The sequence below is a fragment of the Cavia porcellus genome, unplaced genomic scaffold (genome assembly GCF_034190915.1).
Source record: "Cavia porcellus strain 051 isolate PalLab524CR breed Dunkin Hartley unplaced genomic scaffold, mCavPor4.1 scaffold_25, whole genome shotgun sequence".
NCBI lineage: Eukaryota > Metazoa > Chordata > Mammalia > Rodentia > Caviidae > Cavia > Cavia porcellus.
The window spans coordinates 35,392,385-35,415,141 of NW_026947508.1; the positions used below are offsets into that span (position 1 = coordinate 35,392,385).

Below are 22,757 nucleotides of genomic sequence, written 5' to 3' on the forward strand. Positions count from 1 at the left end.
AAATGTTCCTTGCTGAGGCCAAGGCTTGCCGATAAGCGGGTAGGTTGGCCAGACCTCCTGGCAGTAAAAAGTTAGTTGTTTAGTTTTTATGGTACCTTTAATTTTTAGAGTACGTAAATTGGAAATTAGGCATTTTAAAGGTGTCTTTTGGGAGTTAGAAAATACGTTCCCCATGACTGATTCAGGCAAGAAAAAAACCGGAGGTCCAGAAAAAAGTCGTCATTTATTTGTGGTACCACGCGGCGGCTACGGTTCCAAACCATAAACTCCAGTCGTCACTGAGAGATTTACGAATGGAGTCTACGTGGGGTCAGTAACAGTTTTGCCCGTGAAAGCGCAAGGCTTTAAGGGAAGTGAGGCATTCTTTCAGTGTGGGCGGTCCCAAAAATCTCTGCTTTGGGCTATCCGAACCCAAAGAACGTGAGAGATTTTGTGGGCGCAGGTTTGCCCAGAAAGAACCCTGCCCTGGGCGGTCCTAAGGACGTGAAAATGCACAGACCCACGCAGACGGGGAGAACATTCCACTGGGGCTGCCCAGTGCGAAAAGTTCCCCGGGGAGTGCTCACCTGAAATCAGTCTGGCCGATGCGGAGTGCAGGCGGCTGGCGACAGGAACGTCTCGGGAGAGGAAAAAGCTCGGGATTAATCCAGGATGGTATCTGGTTATCGGCGAGGAAACTCTGGGTATGTGGCCCAAGAGTTAGTTGCCTGCCGATCGAGTCACGGCAACAAATGATAGAGTTATTTCCAAAAGATGAAAAATATTAACAAAAGATGAGAAATATAAAATAAAAAGCGGCCTTTATTCTGAGAACACGGAGAGAGATGACCGGCAACCCCACCACTGGCGTCCGGCGATCTCTCCGGCGGACACGCGGCGTGGGGGCCTGTAAATAACCTCGGTTTGGGGTGGAACCTAAGGCGGGCATTAGGGATACACAGGTAGCCCATTGGTCCTAGGTTTGGCGCCATATGTAAATTCCCAGGGGCGGGAAGATGGCGTCACAGGTAACTTCCTAGGGGCAGGGCAAGATGGGGCTTCCTGCTTCCGGTTGTGGCTTTCCTGGCTACAGTGTCCTGTCTGGGCCAAACCTTTCAAAAACAAGATCTTCCTTGTGAACAAATAAATGTCAATAAGGGTCGTGTGATATTGTGGCAATATGATATTGGTAAGATTATTTGATTCATGATGTTGGTAGTGTTTCTGTCACCAGTTCTGATCAGTGGCTGGGTTGATAGCCACATTGCATGTGTGTATTGCAAGGTCGTTAGAGTCCAAGACACTTGATTTCTGAAAGGTGGAGAATGGCTTGTGTGCTGTGTTTAGCTGGCGCGGGGATGTGTGCGAGTGTTAATTCTAATGACTGCAAGAGCACTGGATCACTTTAGGAGGAGGAGGGAAATGATGTTTCACTAGTGTTCTGTATGAGCCTGTTTTCTGTAACTAAAAGGCAAATAATGAACAGATTAAATGCCTAAAACTTCCTGAGATACCTGTGACACTTCTGCAGTAGTTGAACCAGAGCATAGTGTTGTAAGCAAAATAGTGCAACAAATCTTAGTTTGAAAGTGATTGAACAATGTCCCTAGAAACTTTCAGTGCATGAAGCTGACCAGAAGAGGGCACCACATGCACATTCACGTACTGTAGGTGAAACTTTCAGTATCTGGCTGTGACCCTACAAGTGAAATTGGCACATTTTGTAGCAATCAGACCCAGGGGGAAATTTCCTTGGAGTGTAATATAGGTTAAGTTTACAATTGCAAAGTGAAAAATGGTTCCATTAATGTTATTTTTGCCCTGGGGCATTAATCTCTCTGACTTCTTTTCTAATTTTTTTTTTCTTTATCTTAGTAGCCATTTCTTCTTGACCTCCCCTGTGGATCTGTCTTCATCTCTTTGCATTGCACACTGGGCTACCATCCTGGTCTCAGTCTGCTTTCATTTGTTTCGCTCACCTTGTCCTTTGGAATTGGTCCTCCTAGCTCAGTGTAGTTCCCTGATCTCCAGAATCCCTCCTGTGCCTCTGGGTTAGGATAGTGCAAGCTGGAGGCTGGGAACTCCTCACAATTCTAATCTGTGCCCTCATATATCCTAAGTCTCCCCTGCTGCTCACTGTTGCTTCCCTTCAACTCTCCTGTTCTCACAATATATGGTTTGAAATTCTCTGGTTGTTCAGTTTCAAACCAATGGAACAGGCATCCTGAATTTCACCTTGTTCTCACACATCACATCCAGAAAGACAACGCAGTTCATTTGTTTTGCCTTTAAAATATAGTCATCTGCCTACTTTCACTACAGCATCTGGGGGATCAATATCCTGCATGAAGACCTTGAGGTGAAGAGTGTTCATCTCTTTCTCTTCCTTGTCACTGGTTCTTTTTGCTCAGCTGTCTTCCTCAATCTCTCTTCTGGTCAGAGGAGCTGCACCTTGTTGTTCTGATTCTCCAAACTCTTCCTCTCACACAGAGCAATCTGTACTGTGCTGTTCCCCAGACAGAAGTGCAGGAGGGCAGCTGGGCCTCCCCAGGCAGGGAAGTTTGTGTTCCAGGCTGTAGCACCATGGGAGCTTCATGTGTACCTTGCACAAATTTTTTTGTGATTTTCATATATACTAAATGTGTTCAATTACAATAAAGTACTGAGGATTAGAACCCTTCTTGAGAATTAATGTGCATCATCCTTTTCTTTCTTTGTGACATGGTCACCTCACCATAGTCCCGACTCCAGTGGAATCTTCTTCATTCACACAGACCTCAAGCTCTTGTTCTCATCCTGTCAAGAAAAGCTGCAGTCTCTCATGTGGAGGGAACAACACAGGAAACAGTGGGACCCCATCGCTCTCAATTGCTCTCCTTCCTTTTCTCCCTCCATCCTTATCAGATATGTACAGCATTAGCAGCACCAAGAACTGAGCGAGGAGCCTCATTTTGACATGCAGAAGTGAGGATCCAGATGACTGAAAGCAATTTGAGCTTTTATCTGGGACTTGCAGGAGAAGGCCTCTCTGGGGACACCATGGACATGCCCTGGTGGGCACAATGAAGGGCAGAATGGGAGACCTCTCCCATGAAAAATGTTGTTTCAAATCTCTATATTGGGGGAAAGCAATAGAGAAAAAGTCCATGTCATCTTCAACAGCAGGTGGAAAGACCTCATTGTGAAAGGTTGATCCATACTGGAACTTGGTGCACAATTCTCTTCCCCGGTAACAAAATCATTGTCAGCTCCAATTACCGCTCAGCAGAGCAGCTTTGTGCTAGTGACAGCATGGAGCCTGGAGAGGGCTTCTGGCAAATGTTTTTTCCAGGTGAACTATTGAGATATTAGTCTTCATGAATCCAGAGATAAATCTCCATTAGAGCACTACTGTCAACAGAATTTGTCAGGAAGATAAGAAAAAAAAATTTGTTTCCACCAGAGAACTAGGCGTCCTGTTGAAGGCAAGTGGAAAAATGGTAAATGACTGTGCCTTAGGTAATCAATATACAAATCCTGGGCACTCGTTTAACTGATGAATGTCCTGTCCTGCTTATCTCCATAGAAAGATGTTAATATGAGTATGGTATTTATTAACATATAAATAGGTATACTATAAATATGCATATGTAAATGTATCTATATACGAGTGTTTATATGTTAATTGGTGTATTAGTCAATGCTTTACTAAAGAGAACAAATACAACACAAGATATATATAGATGTATAAAAACAACAAGATTGGCTTATGATGGTCAGCCACAGAGTTGTGTGCGGAAGCATGCAGAGGGTGTCTGAACACTGGAGGCCCAAGGATTGAATCCAAGGTCTGGAGTTCACCCTAATGTCCTGTGAAAGTCCACACCAGCAGGCTGATGGGTTTGAAACAGAAGGCCAAAGGCTGTATGATGAGGAGCTAAAGAGTCTTGCCAGAAAGCTGGAGTCTACACTGGAAGCCAGGAGATGAGGTCCAAACCAAAGGTAAAGACTGGATCTTCTCCCAAGAATGGAAGGCACTCACCCTTTCTCCTTCCCTTTTACATATCTCCAAGTGATGAGCCACCCTAGGGATATCTTCTTCTATATCCTTGGGTGTAGAGTTGCTAAATCCATCTAGTTAAGCCTCTAAATGTCTCAAGTTAACCACTACAATCCACCCTGTGTCAACTTGGCAGTCACACACATTTCTTTAAACTAGCTCCAGCTACACAGGCATGCATGTAACTGTACATAGCATGTTATAACTGTCCTTCATACAAACGGAAAAGCAGTAATTCCCCTACCAGAACACACAATGTAACTTTTCTTGGTTGATGCTTACTCCTATCAGTTTATAAACTTCACATTATAACACAAGGTTAACAATTCCCAAAAAACTGCATTAAGTCTAACATTGTTACATTGAAACCACATTGGGGGACAAATAGTAATCATAATCATCTTTTTTGTAACAGATCACAGGGTCATAACTGGTATTTAGAACTTCCTTCTTCCACTACCCATTCAGTATTCCCTTGGCCTTCAGAAAGCACCTTAGCAGGTCTCGGATCTTTCCCTGTTTGGGTGACACATACCTTCATTCCTGAAGGTTCTGGACCATTTGTCACTTTGCCTGGATTAGGTTTCTGTAATTTTCCATTAACATTAATGACAGGGCATGGTAGTACAAAAAGGCACCATACTTATATTAACATCTTTCTATGGATATAAGCAGGACAGGACATTCATCAGTTAAACTAGTTGCCCAGGATTTGTATATTGATTACCTAAGGCACTTCAGGTATATTCTTCCTTTCCTCCATTGTAGAGTAGTAGTCCAACTTCCCCTTTGGTAGTCTGGGTCAGTCACTCCTGACAACACTATGACTCCCTTTTTAGCTTGTTTCCTCAGAGGCATGAGGAGACCAAAATGAGTGTGTGTTGGTGAAGGTCTTAGCTTCCAGTTCAGTAACATGATTGTTGTGCTTCCTGGTATAAGTCTTCCCTGCTCTGGAACCAAAACTTCCAGGTCAGCAGAACATGAAGTCATGGGGACAGGAAGCAAAAATTTTGCTAGTTGATCACTCAGGGTAATGGTGAGTGGTACCATTCCTACTTTCACCCCTTGAATCTTGGACCTATGAATCCTGGCTATGGGAGACACAGTGCCACATAATGGACATTGATTTGAAGCATATACAGCACACACTGTATGATGAAAGGCTGAAGATGAAAGGCTGAAGAGTCTATACTGGAAGCTAAGAGACAAGTTCCAACCAAAGGCAAAGACTGGAGCTTCTCCCAAGAATGGAATGCATTCATCCTCCCTCCTTCCCTTTCATACCTCCCGGTGATAAGCCACCCTAGGGTGGGTCTTCTTCTATACCCTTTGGTGTAGAGTTCTTAAACCCATTTAATTAAACTTCTAAATGTCTCAAGTTGACATAATTAACCACTACAATGACTATCTATTATATGTGGATTTTGATGTACTAGGTTAATTAAAATTGTTCTCAGGGGAGTAATTTCTTTGAAATCTGTTTTTCTTTTTTGGTTTTTGAGATAGAATCACACTTTGTCGTTCATCCTGGGCTTGAGTTCACTGTGTAGCCCAGGCTAGGATCAAGCAGGTCAGCTACTCATCCTGGTTCCATCACAGACTGTTCACTAGCTGGACAAACATCTGGTAATCTGGGGACCCTCACCAGTTCAGTGGCTGTGGGTCTGGAAGAGATTTCACTGTTACTATCAGCAATTTCTAAGCTGAAGACATGGCATAGAATGACTGTTAACCATAATGTAGGCATTGTCCCTGTGCGATTCATCCTGGAGTAAAAACTCATTTTAGTGTCCGTCCTGCTGTTTGCTGGCCATGTGACATGGGAGTTGCACTCTCTCCATCTGCCTAAAGACTGTGTCCCATTCCTCCTGATAAGAAAGCAGGGTTCAGGAGAAAATTAAATGGATTGGATTCCTTACCTCCTGTAGTATTATGGAAGAGTCTCACAGGAAAACTCAGTAAATACCTTCATATTAGTTTTCTATTTTTATAGTAAGATTTTGTATGACCTTATGTTTTGAACATGCAAAAATCATCATGTTACAGTTCTGAAGGTCAGAAGTCCGGCTGAGTGCTCAGTGTGATAGAGCCAGGATGTTGTCAGGATGTGCTCACTCTGAAGAATCTAGGGGGGAATCTGTCCTTTCTACCTTCTAGAGGTGTCCCTGAGCCTTTTCCCCTCATCTTCCTGTCTCCTTGCATTTTATCTCTTCACCCCTCTCCAGGTCACACCTGTGTGTGTGGCCTCCCTGTGCACTGTCCAGATGTCAGCACTGAGAAACCTCAGTTCATAGGAAAGAACAGTGTGATTTTGGGTTACAGAGATTCTGCCTTCCAGTCTTTCAAATTCAGTTAATTATTAAAATTTTCTGTTTTTGAGGAGAGAAAACTTTGTTCCAATATGGAAATAATGTGCTACCAGATTCCATTCATGCATCCAATCTCAATTGGAAATCCGTACCGACTGTTCTTAGAGAGACAGCAAAGAAGGCAGTGAAATTTAAAATTGTGTTTCTATGAAGTGCCCTTTCTTGCCTGCTTGGTGTGCTGGTGTGTAGCTGAAGAACAGATGTGCTGAGTGCTACCAGGTAGAGCACATGTAATGTGGGCATTTCCATGTACAGATGTAGTGGGATGCACCAAGATGAAAGCCTCACCTAAAGTAGAGTTATGCACAGAATTACAACAACAGGAATAACTGATGTACATTCTATAAAATTAAAACACTCATTTTATCTAGAAAACAGATCAAATAGTTTGTGGTGTCCACATTGAAGGAAAGCTCCCTATGAGCATGTGTGACATCTAGAGTATTTATGCAGGGTGCAGGCAGCAGTTAGTCTCAGGTGAGTTTGTGGTGAGTGAACAGAGCGTAACGAGGAATATCAATGGGTGCTGGAACCACCTTAGAGCCAGAATATACTTTTGGACACATAGTTAATCGTGTGGCAAAATCAATAGAAATATATGTTGGAAATGTCACTTTTCATAAATGTAAAATTTATTCCTAACGACCTATCCTTAAAAGAAAAAAAAAAGTTCTGTGATAGTGGCTATGCTGTAACACTGAGTTTTATGGAAGCCCATACAAGGAAACTAATGTATTGAATTACACAGGTCTTTCCTGGAGGAAAATTCCTGTTATTCTCTCTGGCAAACTTTTTCTCATAAAAATGTTGAAGATGTTTTCTCTTGGAGAATTTCGTGGAAATGTTAAGTACTGAGATGGGTAATACTTTCATTTTTAGTTTCATTTACAATTCAAAGAGAATTTGTGTGATCCTTTCTTTCACAGAAGGTAATATTACATACACAGTATTAAATGGAGATGCTGGAGTCTGGCCTTGGGCTCAGATGCACAGTCTACCCAGTGGTCATAGCAGGTGGCCTTGAGAATGTCACTCTAATTGCTGACTCAGCTTTGTTGTGGGTCTCAATGTCCTGATGTTGTCTGAGAGCCAAGTAGAGTAATGTGGGAGCTAAGGTCTTCATTTTCAACCAGAAAATTTCACATCCTGTTTAGGCTGAACTGTGTGTTTCTCTGGCCAGAGGTTTTCTTCCTTGTAGAGGAGGCATGGAGATCACTGCAGATCCGGGTTGAGATCCTCAGCTCTTCATCTTAGCCATTCTTTTAAGTCAGTTTATTTTCCCAATGCTATGGCTTTCCATTTGAAGGTAGGAATGATCCATCTCTAGTGTGAAACACAAAATAATGATAATATAAACTCCCCCCCAAACCAAGAAAAATACTGTGGTGTGCTTAAAGTGCTCAGGGATTTGTTTGCCCTGACATAAATGTGTATAAATACAATATGCCTTAGGAGATGCTCCAGGGATGCAGATGGCCATTTAAATTCACAAGAAAGTTTTGAGCTTCTCTGGGTAAACAAGTTCACCATAGGAAGAGGCTCTCCAATGAAATTCCTGAAGATGTTTTTGAACACAATGCAGGGCAACAAAAAAGCAGAAGCAGTGTGACCCAGTCACACAAATAACAGATGAATAATAAACATTAAACCATTGACAAGATTAACAAAACAAATTCACAGATGAACAGACTGACACCAAGAACTAGTTTTACCTTATGACCTACTAGTCTCAGCCAAATTCTTGTTCTGAGAACAAATGAACGTGATTTTAATGTTGTGTCCAACATTTCCAAAGACTCACAAGGGGCACCCCAACAAAAATTGAAACAATCTTACTCGCAAGGATCTGGAGTGCTCCCTCCAAATTAACATCCAGGGGTTTTGGTTTCTCTATGAAAAATAGAGAGACCTCAGAGGCAAGGAAGAACTCTTTGTAGTTCCCCTGAGTAACAATTGCCTCAAAGAGAGACTTGGATCCTATAATCAAGAGACCCCAAATGACGTGGGTTCGTGAACAACAATATAGGAATACAAGTAGCCAAACTGATGAATTTGAAATTTAATTGAGTTCAAGACCACTTGAACCTTTCCCCATTTCAGAGTACAAATAAGTGGCATTGAACTGGAAACTTACAGAGCTTTTAAAATAGAGAACCACAAAAGATATCTTGTTAGAAAAAATTTAGCTACAATTTACATTAATTTTTGGTTGACACCTGCATCCTGCTTCTTTTATTGAGCAGGTTAATTTTTCTCTCGTGGTACAGCTCATTATGCTTCTCTCTTTAGACTTCTACCCTGAGTAATTTGCCATTTTCCTGGGTCAAATACAGGGCACTAGTTAAATGCAGGTGTCTACATGGCATCAGTTATGCCAAGATATAACTATGAAGTGGTTTTCATAAGGGATTGGCTCAGGGTGTAAGGACACTGGGTTTCTTAGTGTTTTTCAGGGTCTGGTGGCTGTGGTTTTCTGTTCCCAGCCTGGACTTCTTTGGTTTCTAAGGTTTTGTGGATGCCTGTCGGGAGACCTGTCCAAAGCTACTGCGAGTCTCCTGGCCCAGTGAAACTTCCTCTGTGATCTTTAGCTTTGTGACGTTGTAGGAAATTGGGCTTGGGGAGAATTCACATGGCTATGTTGGATTTCTTCATCAGTTGAGGTCATCCTGGAGACACCTTCCTTAGGGAGTCCTGGAGGGTTGAGTTGATCCCACAAGGTGCACTGTGCCATCTGGATGAAGTAAACAGTCTCCTCAGGCTTTAACATAAACTTTCATTGCCTGGGGTTTTAAAACTGCAGCTACATTATGTGGAGAAGCAGCCCATTCTGCTCACTGTTGAGCGTCTCTGAGCAAGTGGGCTCAGGAGGCTGCTGTGACTACATTGTGATGCTTGGTAACATCAGATCCCAGTTCTGTTTGGTCAGGTTGCCAAGGAAGTGAGGTGGCATTTTAGGGTTCTGTGCCCCTAGCGGGCTCACCAGTCTAAGCTCCTCCATTGCCCATCTTTCTCTTCCTATTAAATAATCTAGCTACTTACACATTTTGTTGTATCTTATCTTAGTGTACAGGAATAATTTGATCTATATATCATCTGTCTATTACTTTCTTACTTTTGCATTCCTGGAGTTTGTACCGTGTGTCTCCACAATGAATTATAGGTGTATCCTCAGACTGATTTTTTCAGATACACACTGAATATTTCTCTAAGCCACAAGATTGATCAGGTTGGACACTCCCTTGAAATCTTGGCTTAGCTGCCTAGAGTTCTGGAATTACAGCCACACACACCCTCTATTCTTTTTTTCTTTCTTTCTTTCTTTTTTCTTTCTTTTTTTTTTTTTTTTTTTTTTTTGGTCTTTTTCATTTTTATCGGTACCAGGGATCGAACTCATGATCGCCTGCTTGCAAGGCAGGTGCTCACACTGCTGAGCTAAATGCCCAGCCCCTCACACCCTCTATTCTAATCCAGTGTGCTACTTAGAAACAGCTCAACTAGGATGCCTTTTGGTGATACGAGGCCCTGGTGGTATCTTCACATTTAAGTCAATGTGTGTACATTGACATTTTGTGTGTGGTACGCACAGTGCTGTGGGGTCTTTTCCATTGAAGGAGCATTTTCTCTGAAGATACTGTGCTGGGGATTTACATGTAGACAGTTGTGAAGTTTAGTGTGCTTTTCTTTACTGAGTCTATTTTCATCTCCATTTAACTAGAAAGTAGTGCAACTTTCTAGAAAATTTCACAGTAACTTTCCCTTAGAGATATAAATGTTTGGTTCAGAGTCTTACTTCTGCAGTAGCAGTGGTGGATTCATACCAGTTGGATGCTTTCATGTGCAGAGAGGTGATTAATTATTCATCCTGAGCTAATGAACTTAGTACCAAAGTAGAGTATTCATTTTAGTGACAGAGTGTGTATGTCTGAAAGTAAGACCTAACTGGAAAGAGCTAATGGGAATCAGCCCTTGCTGATCATTGCCTTGGGGATGGCCACTGTTATGAAGATGATGCCTCACTGCTCTCCTGCTTGACTGGTACTCTGCAATGGCAAATAAAGCAGCAATAGGCAGATTTGGACTGTCAACTTTTTTGTTCTTTTTAGGTCTGATTTTCAGGAAAACGTGGAGTCAGGACAGTGTGCGGTGATTGTATGGCAGATATCCTCTGTAATGCCTATAAAACATCACCCCAGTGGTCATAAAGAACACACAGGTATGGCATTTAAATCATTTTTCTACTTCTCACAATCAGCCTATGTACTTTGTGTCACCTGTAGGTGTTTACCTTTTCTAGATGCATGTAGTCTGTTCCTTGTTTGAAGAGCAATTCCAATCAGTGAAACTGTGTTAATGATAGGGAATTGACGTAAAGTAGAGTCTCAACCTCCCACATTGTGAGAGAGCAGCCCTGTGCTGAATTCATGAATGGGCAACTTGAAACTCTCGGCTGAATTGAGTCAGCTTGGCTCTTGATATGGAAAGAACACCTGATGATTGTTGCCAACAGCCTCAAAGGAGAACTGGAGAGGAAGATGGTGCTGTTCATTCTCCTTGAGAAGCTATTATCGCTGTATTTCCTGATATGAACTTACCTGTCCTCATTGTCAGAGCAGCTCCTGTCCTGTCACTGAGGATGGCTGAGGTTCTTTTCAAGCACCAATCTGCCTATTGCTGCTTTATTTCATAATATGAGTATCCTCAACTTGGCTTCCTGGTTTCAAAGCAGAGGTCTCTCCCTGATGACACTGATCCTTCACTGTGCTGGGAAGGCCTTTCTGGTTTCCACCATTGACCTGTGGTCCATTGAGTGCAGATTCCTGACACAGACTTGCATGAGATATTGTCGTGTCCTCTAAGCTGAACTTATGTGTGGTATTACGTGAGCATAAGCTGAGCATATGTGTGGTCATGGGCTCTAGGTGTTTAGCTGGAGTAGTGTCATGAAGGACAGTGCCATGGGATATAGGCCTTACCTGAGTTCTTTGCATGTCTAGTGTGTGCATGAAACTCCCCCACAGTTTTGCATTGGACTCTTTGGGTGAATATTATAAAATAATCCTCCAAATCCTCATCTAGGCTGAGTTAAATTTCTTCCCTTTCACACCCTGAGTATAAAATCAAATTTTATTGTCTATATAAAGATCTAAAGCCAAATGGGTAGACTGGCCCATGGCTATAATTCCAATTTGAACTTGTGGTCAAATTGGAAAAATTAGCAAGATCATTTTTTTAAAAAAGATTCAAATGCATTGGGGTTGTAGGTCACTGTGAGCAGGCTTCCCCTAGCTTACAAGAGGCTCTGGATTGCATGCCCAGGGCCACCACACAAGGAAAACAAGCTGTAAAGCTACATCTATTACCATGATCACTCATTTGGCAGAAAATTAACCTCACAGTGCAATGAGTATCCTCAGATACTCCAAATAGCAAGTGGATTCATTTCAACAATGCTTTGCTTTTCATCCACTTAGTTGGATCAAAAGAAAACTTTCAAGTCCATTCTAATAAAAGCAAAACCACTCTCAAGTGGTCAGTTTTACAATGATGATGCATTTATAATGACTTAGTGTTTTCTTTCAAAGAAAACTAATTTACAAAATTAAAAGGTAAGACATAGATGTCTTCTGGAGTTTCCTGAGGGTACACGTTATATTAACTGTCACTTGTGTCCAACGATTTGATCACTCAAAATGAAAATTTAGTTGTTTGCACAGTTTCTTTTATAATTCTTTTCTTCAGAATGTTTTTTACAGCTAACAAGTCCACACTCTAGATAGAGCTTGTCAAGTGTGTAGTTTGTACCATTTTCATTCATAGTTGAGTTATCAATTTTTTGGGTCTGTTTTGATATAGGGTGTTGCTATGCAGTTCAGGACAGCCTTGAACTCACTCTGTTGCTCAGGCTGCCATGGTATTTGCAGTGATCTGCCTGCTTCAGCCTCCCCAGTGCTGTTTTCATGTGGGAGTCACTACACCTGGCTCTATTTTTGAATCTCTAGAATCTCTGACTTTGTGGTCCATGATCCTTAAAGAATCATTGGTAAAGCTATTTAAATTGTGAGTTATTACTGAAACACACTGTCTCATTCCCACCATTGTATTATTTTCTTTTACTGGTTTCTTTCTTTTGATTAACTTCTCAATGTTTCTGTAGCTGGTTTGCTCATCATGAATTTCTTAAATGACTCTTTGCCATGGAAATTCTTTATTTCTTTGTAAATTTGGAAATATGTTTTAGTAGGTAATTATTATGTGCATTGATTTATTCTAATTTAATATACTCCTTCAATCTCTCCTGGCCTGATAATCTGTGTTAAGAAATCTGCAGTTATTCTTAGAGGTTTATCTTTAGAAGTTATTTCATATTTCTCTCTAATGGATTTTAGTGTTTTTTCTTTGTTGTGATTTCTTGGATTTTTCCACAATGCAATGTGGACAGTTTCTTTTCTGGTTGTAGCTACTTGGAGTTTTAAATGCCTCATTATCTGGACATCCATTTCAGTGCCTAGACTTGAAAGTTTTGTGCAGTAATTTGAGGGAATAAGAATTTTAGACCTTACTGTGTTTCTCCAGCCTTTCATTGACCTCTGTGATGCTTAGGTTATATATTTAGAACCATTTGTGTTGGGCAGGGTTGGAGCTCTAATTTTTCCCTTATCAAAGTTGATTAGACTATTTAGAGTCATTTTATTTTTACAGAAATGTCAGAATCAAAATTTTAATCTATGTGAAAAATGATGTTGACAGTGTGACATGGCATTGTGTTTTATGATCATTTTATTTTCCTCTATTCATTTTTGGTTTCATTCTGAATTTTATTTTTATTAACTGCCAGATAGCTATTGGGGAGGTGTAAAATTTTGAGGCATCTTATTGGCTGGTGTTTCTTTGTTCCTGTGTTTTTCTGCTGAATGTTGTAGGTCAGTTGGGCTAGAAACTTCTGCTAATAGAGATAACGAACATTGAACTGTAAAGAAAGGACAGTTTATGGTAATATCTACCCACAAAGAACATTATAGCATTTAAGACATACTGGCACTGAAACTGGTTTATTTAGAATATGTGTGTTCTCTTGATCCTGCTATGGTAATTCTTATGTATCAAAAAATCTTTCTATTTCTACTCCATTTGTCTCTTACTAGCTGCCAATTGTTGAGGCAGGAACAGAGAACTTTTAGGATTTCTGTGAGATCTGTTGTCATTTCACCATTTTGATTCCCAACTTCATGGATTTGAGTCTTTTCCTTCCTCTTTTTGATAAGGAGTTTTTTTCCATCCTATTTAATCTTTCATAGAAGCAACTATTGCATTCATGGATTTTTGCTTTGATTTCTTAGTTTCCATTTCTTTAATTTCTGTTATGATTTATAATTTCCTCCTTCATATGATCTTCAGCGTTAACATGCTCTTCTCTATCTATAAGCTTGAGGTTCAACAGTAAGTTAATTATTTGAGCTTGTTCTGTTTTCCTGATAAGTATATTCAATGCTAAATATTTCCCTTTTAGGACTACTTTCAGCGTGTCCTGTAATTTCAAGTATGGTTGTACTACTGTTATCTTTTAAGTGTATAAATTGTCCAATTTCTTTGTTAATTTCATCTGTGACACATTGGTTTTTTAGGATGGTGTTATTTAATTTCCATTTGTTTATGGAGCACTTGTGGTTTATCCCTTTTCTCTCAGTCTCTCTCTGTCTCTCTGTCTCTGTCTCTCTCTCTCTCTCTCTCTCTCTCTCTCTCTCTCTCTCATCCCTTCCTTTCTTTTTATGTATCTGGAATTGCACTCCATACTTTGCACTTGCCAGGCAGGCACTTATGTCTCTGAGCTATATCTGTGTACTAGTTCTTTGGTTTCCTTTGCCATTGATTTCCAATCTCATTGTTATGTGATCTGATAATATGCATGGGATAGTTTCAGTTGAGTTACATATACTTTAGTTTGTTCTATGAGAATATTTTCTATTTAAGAGTATGTCCCAGAAAAAGTGTCAGTGGAGCCCTGTTGTATTTAAGGAACTCATTAGTATTTGTAAAACTATTTCATTTTCTGATAGAGATTTTTTTTTATTACTTGGTGTGGTCACCGAGTCAGTTGAGAAGAGAATAATAAGCTCCTGATGTCAGGTACAAGAGAGGAGAGTTGCTGCAAGGTACAGAAAGGCTTGTGTGCTGTAATTGCCTGAGGATGGGGTTAGGCAAGAGGATGGGAAGAACTGGGAATCAAGCTTGATGAACTAAGAAAATGACCTTGAACATCATATTCTGAGGAAATAATGCTACATGTGAGGCATCATATTCTTCACAGCTTCAGTGGTCTGAGGTATTGCAAAGAGATCTACACTTGTTAAACCACATCGCAGAGTGACAGAAACATCCCCACACTCCCACAGCCAGTGTACTTGAGTTTCTGTTAGTTGCCCAGATATCAGTTCCTGCTACTTCTGTTTCTTAGAACCAGCTGGTCACTGTGATGCACAGCTGGTCTTATCAAACATATTACAAAAACCAATCAAAGACAGCCACGGACTCTACCTCTCTACTTCCCGTTTGAAACCCCATAAAAACCTCTCTGCCTGAGTCACAGTGGTAGCTCAGTTCACAAATGCTTTTGCTTGTCAATAATTTGGTTTCCAAACAGAAGCATTTGGCAAAATTCTGTTTGTTTACAAACTCTTCATCTGGTGACCAACATGACTGCAGCCATCTATTTTAGACAGATGCAACTGTGGCCATTTTTCCCAGAATCAGGGAACAGATTAAATTTGTCAACTGACGTACCACTGTAGTTAGCCCAAAATATGTCACTAAAAGTGACCATTTAAAAAGATTTCTACACTAGCAACAAAGTCTTTACACTAAAACCATCCATAAATTTAACACAAAATAAAACAAAAAGCCCAAGAGAAACGGGGGACTAAAAGGCAACAGAATGCCTCCAGAATCTCTTAGCTCCATGAAGCCAATCCAGGGGATAGAGAACAGGATAAGCCACACATGAGAATTACTTCAAAGGAGGTTGGAAAACAGATCAGAGAGGTACACAGAGGGACCACAGAAGACATAACGAAGCAGATAATGGAAGTAATAACCAAAGTGATCCAGACGCTTCCAGAAGACACAAATAACAAACTAGCTGAGCTAAACAAAACTATACAAACCATAATGACAAGTTTAGAAAAAAAATTGGAGTCCATAAGAAGGTTAAAATCAGAAATCCAGGTGATTAAAAATTATATTGAAAGTTTGGGCTGCAGAAATGACCAGTGTGAGAACAGAATTTCAGAACTCGAAGGCAGTGGTGCTTTCAGAGACCAACTACACAAACCAACAAGACAACATGAAAAATGGACTCAACCACTGGATGACACAAAAAAGCCTATGAGTAATTGGAAAAAGCGATAAATCAGAAGATAACACTAACAGCATAAAAATATTCACTGAAATAATGGCAGAAAACTCCCCAAATACAGGAAAAGAAACAAGCACACCAATAAGTGAGGCATGATCAAAAGAGAGCTTATTATACTTTTAGTACCAGAAACCTATCACAGGAGACAAACTCTTAAGTGCTATTACAGAAAAGCAACAAATTACATGGAAAGGTAAACGCATTAAAATTACACCAGACCTCTCAACACAAAACTTCAAGGCCAGGAGGACTGAAGTGTTTTGAGCTCTAAAAGATAACTTCCAAACCTGACTTATGCATCCTGCAAAACTCTCCTTCATAACTGATGCAGACATAAAGTATTTCCATTACAAGAAGACAAGATATTCATGGCCACCAAACCAGCATTACCAAAAAATTTCAACTGACTTGAAGATAACAATCTCTAATTATTGTGCTTTGAAATTTTGTTTGTTTTTCTTTTTTTTCTCTTTAAAGTAAAATAGATTTAAAAAGAAACAAAAATTTTAAGGGTATTTCTGGAAAACAACAATAAAGCCAACAATGTCAATAAATCAAAAAGAATGAATATACCCGGTGTGATGAGCAGTTAAGCAAAAGAAAAAAAAAAAAAAAGGAAAGGAATATCAACAAGAATAAGTCGATAGTTTTCAGTAAAAACTCTCAGTGTGAAATGGTTTCAATTCCCCACCAAAAGACACAGACTGGCAGAACTGATCCAGAAACAAAATCCTATGATACGCAGGAATCAAGAAACACATTTAACTCAAAAAGAAATTCACAGATTAAAGATCAAAAGATGGAAAATAATATTCCACGCAGGAAAAGAGAAAGAAGTAGTGATCCTAACTTTATTTTTTTTATTTAAAAGGAAAAAAAAAGAAAAAACAGTATAATGGTACAAGTAATACAGAATTGCAAAAAAAGGTAAGAAATTATAATAGATTACATATTGTCATCTTAGAAATGGTTGTTCAAGTTACAGTATTAAAGCATACAAAGTGGACATTCAAACAGTGAGACTGCAAACAGTTGTGTTCAGTGATCCAACAAAAATTTAGTAATATGTTCATTTATCTTAACACACCTAAACACACTTGCAGTTGTATCCTTTAGATCACTTTTTTTCTCTGTTTTACAACAAAACCCAAAATGTGTAAATTTCGTAGTGATATTAACTTTAGACAAAGTGGACTTCAAGCCAAAACTAGTCAGAAGAGACAAAGAAAGTCACTACACATAGGTGAAGTGAATAATTCCATAGGAAGGGATGACGATTATAAACACACTGAATAATAACATGCCCAACTTCATAAAACAAATACAGACAGGCAAAGTTAGATAAATATTAACGAATGGTAAAGGAGGATCTCGGTAATAACCCACTGTCAAAAACAGATCATTTGAGAACTGGGCTCCTAAATCAGGCAAGATGCAAGATTGCTCAAGGTGCAATTTATTGTCAGCTTACAAGACAAAAAGTCCTGTTTTTCCAGGATTTACTCAGTGGCACGTGTTTTTCTTTAAAACTGGAGACACAAGGGACACAGGAGAGGGGAGGTAAAAAGATTTAAGATGTCCTAGTACAGGTACCAACTCTCCATGATGAATTTAAGTACAACTAACTTACTAATAAAAATAAAAGTTAACAGAACAAAAATGACACACAGCCCTCTTTATGGTCAGCTAAAAACCAAAATCGCCTTGATGGGTACAGAGCTACTATTTCTGTCATTTTGAAGTTCCCCATGTAAATTGGCATGGTCTAAACCCACACTGTTAGCCCTGTTACAGCTTCACCCTGCTGTACAGGGATGATCTCCAGGGATTACGCTGCTCTCTACTCACCAACAGGAGGCTTAACGGGAGGAAGTCCTGACTGTCGCAGAATCCAACTTCTGTGTTTCTGATACACTGCCTGTTCCAACAACCATGAGAGGAAGTGTGCAAAAACAAAGTGCTGTTAGTTTTAACACTTCACACGGGGCACAGGTAAGACACACATCTCCACACCTACAATGGTGTCTACTGAGGAATCCTAAGACTGCCTGGGAGAGTGAGGCAAGAGCATCAGAGGGCTGCCCAGAGTGGTTCTGTCACCACCCAAGGGGACACTGGCACCTAAAATAGCAATAGGGCCCCTTAGAAGTGCAAACCACCTCAGTGTGCACATACAGAAAGGACAACCACCTAACATAGCTACTCTGCAGCTCCTTAAGCCACACTTTGATATAGCAACTGGACTTTTCCTTGTGCCCTACAGCTAGACCTCCAGGAATGAATGGGGTGAATCAGCAGCACGAAGGGGAGGAGGGAACCCCAGCTGCTCTGCAGGCACTGCTCTCAGGGTGGGTTGCAGGCAAAGAGGCACAGCCCAGAGGCCATGGCCAGTGCTTCTCAGAAGACTAAAGCTTGTCTCAGTTTCTACAAAAAAGGATGGAGAACACGGAGGCAGGGGTCCTTGTTTGACAAACACTGGGTGGCTAAACAGGCAGTACAGCCCTGTCACAAACTGGGTAAAGAGCTTGCAACATCTTCTGCAGATATTTACACTCCCAGTTGTACAGTGTTTTGTTTTCCTGCAAGTATACCAGGAATACTTCTTAGCAACATCTTGCCATAGCTCTAGAAAAGACAGATAGCTGGCCGTGTTGGTAAGACTGGGCAGTCATTGTAAACCTTCATTCTAAAGTCTAGGAGACATACTGTAATTTATCTTATACTCTCCACCTCGCAAGTCATTTGTAACAGTCCACCTTCTTACCAATGTGGCATAGACATCTTCTATGTAATTTACCCTGACAACTTTTTCTATTCAATCCATTTAAATTTAGTGTTACACAGTTTGCCTGCACATGCCTGTAATCCTAGCACTCTGGGAGGTTGAGGCAGGAAAACTCCAAGTTCAAACCAGGCCTGGACAATTTAACAAGACCCTTTCTGGATAATAAAAGAAGGGGTGGTGTGTAGTACAGGTAGAAGGCTCCCTCCCCAGTACCACCCCAAACCCCAAAACAACAACCACAACCACAAAAATGCCTCCAAAAAAACAAATCAACAACAAACAGACTCATTAATACTACCCTTTATTTTTGTTTTGTTTTGTTGAAACAAGGTCTCCCTGTGTAGTTCACACTGGCCCTACAATCCCTGTGAATTCGAGGCTGGTACTGAGCTCTCAGCAACCTTCCTGCCTTAGCTTCCCCAGTGCCGGGATTACAGGTGATCTCCACACCCAGCTATGTTAATATTGCTTGCAATGTTCAGAGAGAAAATGTGATTCTTATAGTGAAACAGAAATTGAAGGTACAGGGAAAACAACAGAGTACTCATTTAGACTATTTAGTAAGCCAATGGAAATTAAGCTCAAGGCCCGTCACAGCTTACTTACTTATCTATTTTATTTATGATACAAGGTCTTCCTATGAAGCTCAGTATAGCCTTAACCTGGATTTATGATTCACATACATCTCAGATTCATGATTTTCCTGCCTGAGCCTCCCAAGTACTGGAATTACAGGCATGCACTTCCATGCCTTGCCAACATTTGTAAGACACCTTGAGGGAGAAAGTGTTAATTCTTAAGAACTTACTAGTTAAAAGACACACTGGAAAGTGTTCAGCTTTAAAAAGTTTATATAAATGTATTTTTCTCTGATTTTCATACAGGCAAGAAAGAGAAAAAAGGAAAACTACCTACACAGGGGGCTAACAACAGGAAACTTGTAACAACCCCACTGGTACAGTTTATACAGCACAACCATGTACATCAGGAATGAGAAGGAATGAAGTCTCCACCTAACACTGAGATTGTCAGCAATGCACGAGGCTCAGGACTCCATCAGCTTCACCCACATGACACATTGAAGCATCAAAATCACATTACTATGATGCCCAAGTTACAGATATGGAAACTGAGGCACAGCACAGCTGCATGACTTGCTCAAGGTCATGTCCCTGCTACCACAAGAGCTGGATGTGGATGTGGGCTCTCTCAGGACCCTATCAGTGCCTTTTACTAGGTGGGCAGGACTGTCAGGGACTCAAGGTCTCCTCTCAGCCAACTGCACTCTTCAGTCAGCAGTTACATAAGGGCCATCCCGACTGCACTGGAAAGGTCAATGCCTTGCCATCTCTCACTGAGAAGGCAGCAGGGCTGCCCTAGCGGTCTCCACAAGGCTTCTGCCTTCTTCCCTGTCCCTCTTCAGGTGGCACAAGGTAAGTATATGGAAAGATAACACTGGAGGGAAGGGAAAAGGAAAGACAGAGTTGGCAGAAGCTGGAAGTTGTGAGCTAAAGTTTACTCTGCCATTTCTTCTAGTGTGGAGAGAAGTCCCAAGTGTCACACTGCAATTTTCCTGGCAAGCCAGTGCTGCCTGCCACACACTGCACCCCACAGGTGCATCAGCCTCAGCCCTGAGAGCACAGATGGGTGCTCCACTTTATTAGTTGGGCAAGGATGCTAAGGTTCAACCAGACAGATTTTTTAAAAATTCTATTATTGTTGTTAACCATTTTCCAACAAATGTTAGGGCTAATCCTGAACCATTGACACCTGGGCATGCAACCAAACTCAGATGCTTTGTAACACATACAATGGCCACTCTAGGTAATTATTAGCGCGCACATGCTCCCAGCCAGTGTTGCATTACATGGCCCACCACATACCATCCATCTGGATCTCATTGGGCTGCACAGAGTGGGAAGACTTGGAAGAAGAGACTCGGAAGTTTGCAGGGAGTGTCTCTGATGACCCAGTTGCCACGCCATGAATGGCCTTTTCTCTAACCTTCTCTCTCCATGAAGGTGCTCTCCTAAAGTGTTTGTCATGCTCCTGGCAAATGAAAACACAGAACAGGCACACTCTAATAAAGATAACTGTCCTTCAGAAGGACTCCTAAGCCCCTGACTGTTTTGCTTTACTTAGCCTTTCCTGGTGACCTTCCAATGTGCTGCACACACTGGAACTTCAGTGTGAGAGGAAACATGATTACATTCCTGCTGGGCCCCAACTGGAGAAACGAGGGCAGTCCTGGGCACCAGGGATGTGATTTTCTCACCCATCAGAATATTTTATTTCTTACTGTGGACAAGCTCTTGCCTGCTATATAATGTACTTTTATTTATTTTCAAAATATTCTGGCTACAAATAATCCAACAAATGCTTTGCTTCCAGATTCAGCTTCCATCTTCTTTGTGAAAATCAAGTACTCTTGGAGCTCACTGAAGACAATCGTAATGTATGGCAACAGGTTAGTTATGATTTAGCATGAGGGGAAATTTAATATACTTTTGAAAGAAACCTTCCAAACAGAAGAACTGGGGCAGGACAGTCAGCTGTCACCAAAACACAACTTAAGACTTTGATCGCAGGCTGCAATCTGTTTGACAATATAGAAATAATTTTTGAAGGTTGCCAAAAATTAAGTAGTGGACCAAGAGCAAGGATCAGTAGTAGAGCACTCAACTGGCATATGTGAAGCCCTGAGGTTGATTCCTAGCAGTGAGAGGAGAAAAAAGCTGAAAACTTACAACATCAAAACGTCTGACAGTCCCAAGGACCAAAAGGTCGGCAAATTCTTTGTCCAAGACATTTCGAGCCTGAAGTAACAAAACAACAACTAAATATATCTGAAGGATGTTACACATTACAATTTTTTAAAACAAAGACTTCAAAGACTCACATGCTTGCGACACAAACTGGAAAGAAAAGATAGTGAAAAATCAAGCATTTGCTTATTTTGAACTACCATATTATAGATTAGTTATGGAAAGTGATTACTAGTTGTCTAGAGTTAAATTTTCTCTCCATTCAAATGAAAAATAAGTATTCTAGAACCACAGAAAAACCGAACACTGTGGCTAAGCAGACAGAGGCACAGACTCCGTTGTCACCTTTCTGTTCTCTGTCGGGATCTGTAACAACAGGGCCAATGTGTTGTAATCGAAGGCTTCATCTAAGGCCAGCTGTGCGCCATGAACCCCACTCTCTATGAGGTTGTTTGCATATTCTTTAAGGCCAATGGATATGACCCAGCGAATCACTCGATCATTGCTCCAAACAAGCACATCTGTGAAAGAACAAAACAACTGTAAATGTGGCTTCAGAAAACCTCTTCATCATACATGTCCTGCAATGCAGGGGAAAGATTCCTAGCATGGATCTTGATCCCTCAGCTCCTGAAAATGGACTCCACACTCACAAATACTGACAGACACACACCTAGACACAGCTGTTTTGGTTCTGCCTCATTCTAATAAAAACTTTCCCTTTAGAAGCCTCCCCTAGTGCACTCAGGTGTCACAGTAAGATTGTGGATAGGATATATTCAGGGAACAATACAGCATGATTGGCTGAGGATGTAGCTTGGTGGCAGATCACTTGCCTAGTATGTACAAGGCCTGGGGTTCAATCCTAAGACTGCAAAAACATCAGGCTGAGGGTCAGAGTCAGACCTAGCACGTATAAGCATGTTTCCTACACAGACCCCAGAGTCTCCTGAAATGCTTCTCCATCATGAAAGGGGCAGATACCATGACAGTTCAGATACCTTGCTGAGTTCAACACAAACTCTTTGCTTCTGACCTTCTGACCTTCGTTTTCTTTTACTTTTTCTTGTTGTTGTACTGGGAATCAAACTCAGAGCCTTGTGCTTACCAGGTAGGTGCTAAGCCACTGAGCCATACCCCAGCCCCTGTGCTTCTGAAGCTTTGGTCATATCAACATCTTAATATATTACAAAGAAAGAATTTTAAAGACATTCCAGCATATTAGATTTTGGCAATCGTATATCATACAAAGATAATTATTAAATGTATTCTATTACAGACCAAAAAATTGCCACTCTGTAAAAATATATCTGACCACCAATCTTTTCAAAGACTGCTTTTGCCAACTGACAAAATATGGAGAGGGGATATAGAAAACAAATTAAATGGATTAATACATTTCATGTCTGAT

The 22,757-nt window shown here is 40.8% G+C and overlaps 2 protein-coding genes across 15 annotated transcripts in view; one reads left to right on the forward strand and one right to left on the reverse strand.

Annotated features, from left to right (window-relative positions):
- The window catches only part of LOC134473036 (endogenous retrovirus group K member 113 Gag polyprotein-like), a 78,078-nt gene that overhangs the window by 42,531 nt on the left and 12,790 nt on the right, over positions 1-22,757 (forward strand). For 10 of the 14 annotated variants that reach the window (XM_063236223.1, XM_063236221.1, XM_063236224.1 and 7 more), the window contains exons 2-4: positions 10,491-10,600; positions 19,466-20,014; positions 20,973-21,048. The gene's annotated coding sequence lies outside the window, so the exon portion shown is untranslated. The remainder of the gene's footprint in view (positions 1-10,490; positions 10,601-19,465; positions 20,015-20,972; positions 21,049-22,757) is intronic. The other 4 variants (XM_063236227.1, XM_063236234.1, XM_063236228.1 and 1 more) reach the window with 2 other exon arrangements.
- The window catches only part of LOC111756560 (liprin-alpha-1-like), a 59,645-nt gene continuing 54,122 nt past the window's right edge, over positions 17,235-22,757 (reverse strand). Inside the window, exons 19-22 of the mRNA XM_063235129.1 lie at positions 21,692-21,867; positions 21,329-21,397; positions 20,465-20,630; positions 17,235-17,714 (exon numbers count right to left, since the gene is read on the reverse strand). Of these exons, the coding sequence (XP_063091199.1) occupies positions 17,656-17,714; positions 20,465-20,630; positions 21,329-21,397; positions 21,692-21,867 (470 nt within the window). The 3' untranslated portion in view covers positions 17,235-17,655. The remainder of the gene's footprint in view (positions 17,715-20,464; positions 20,631-21,328; positions 21,398-21,691; positions 21,868-22,757) is intronic.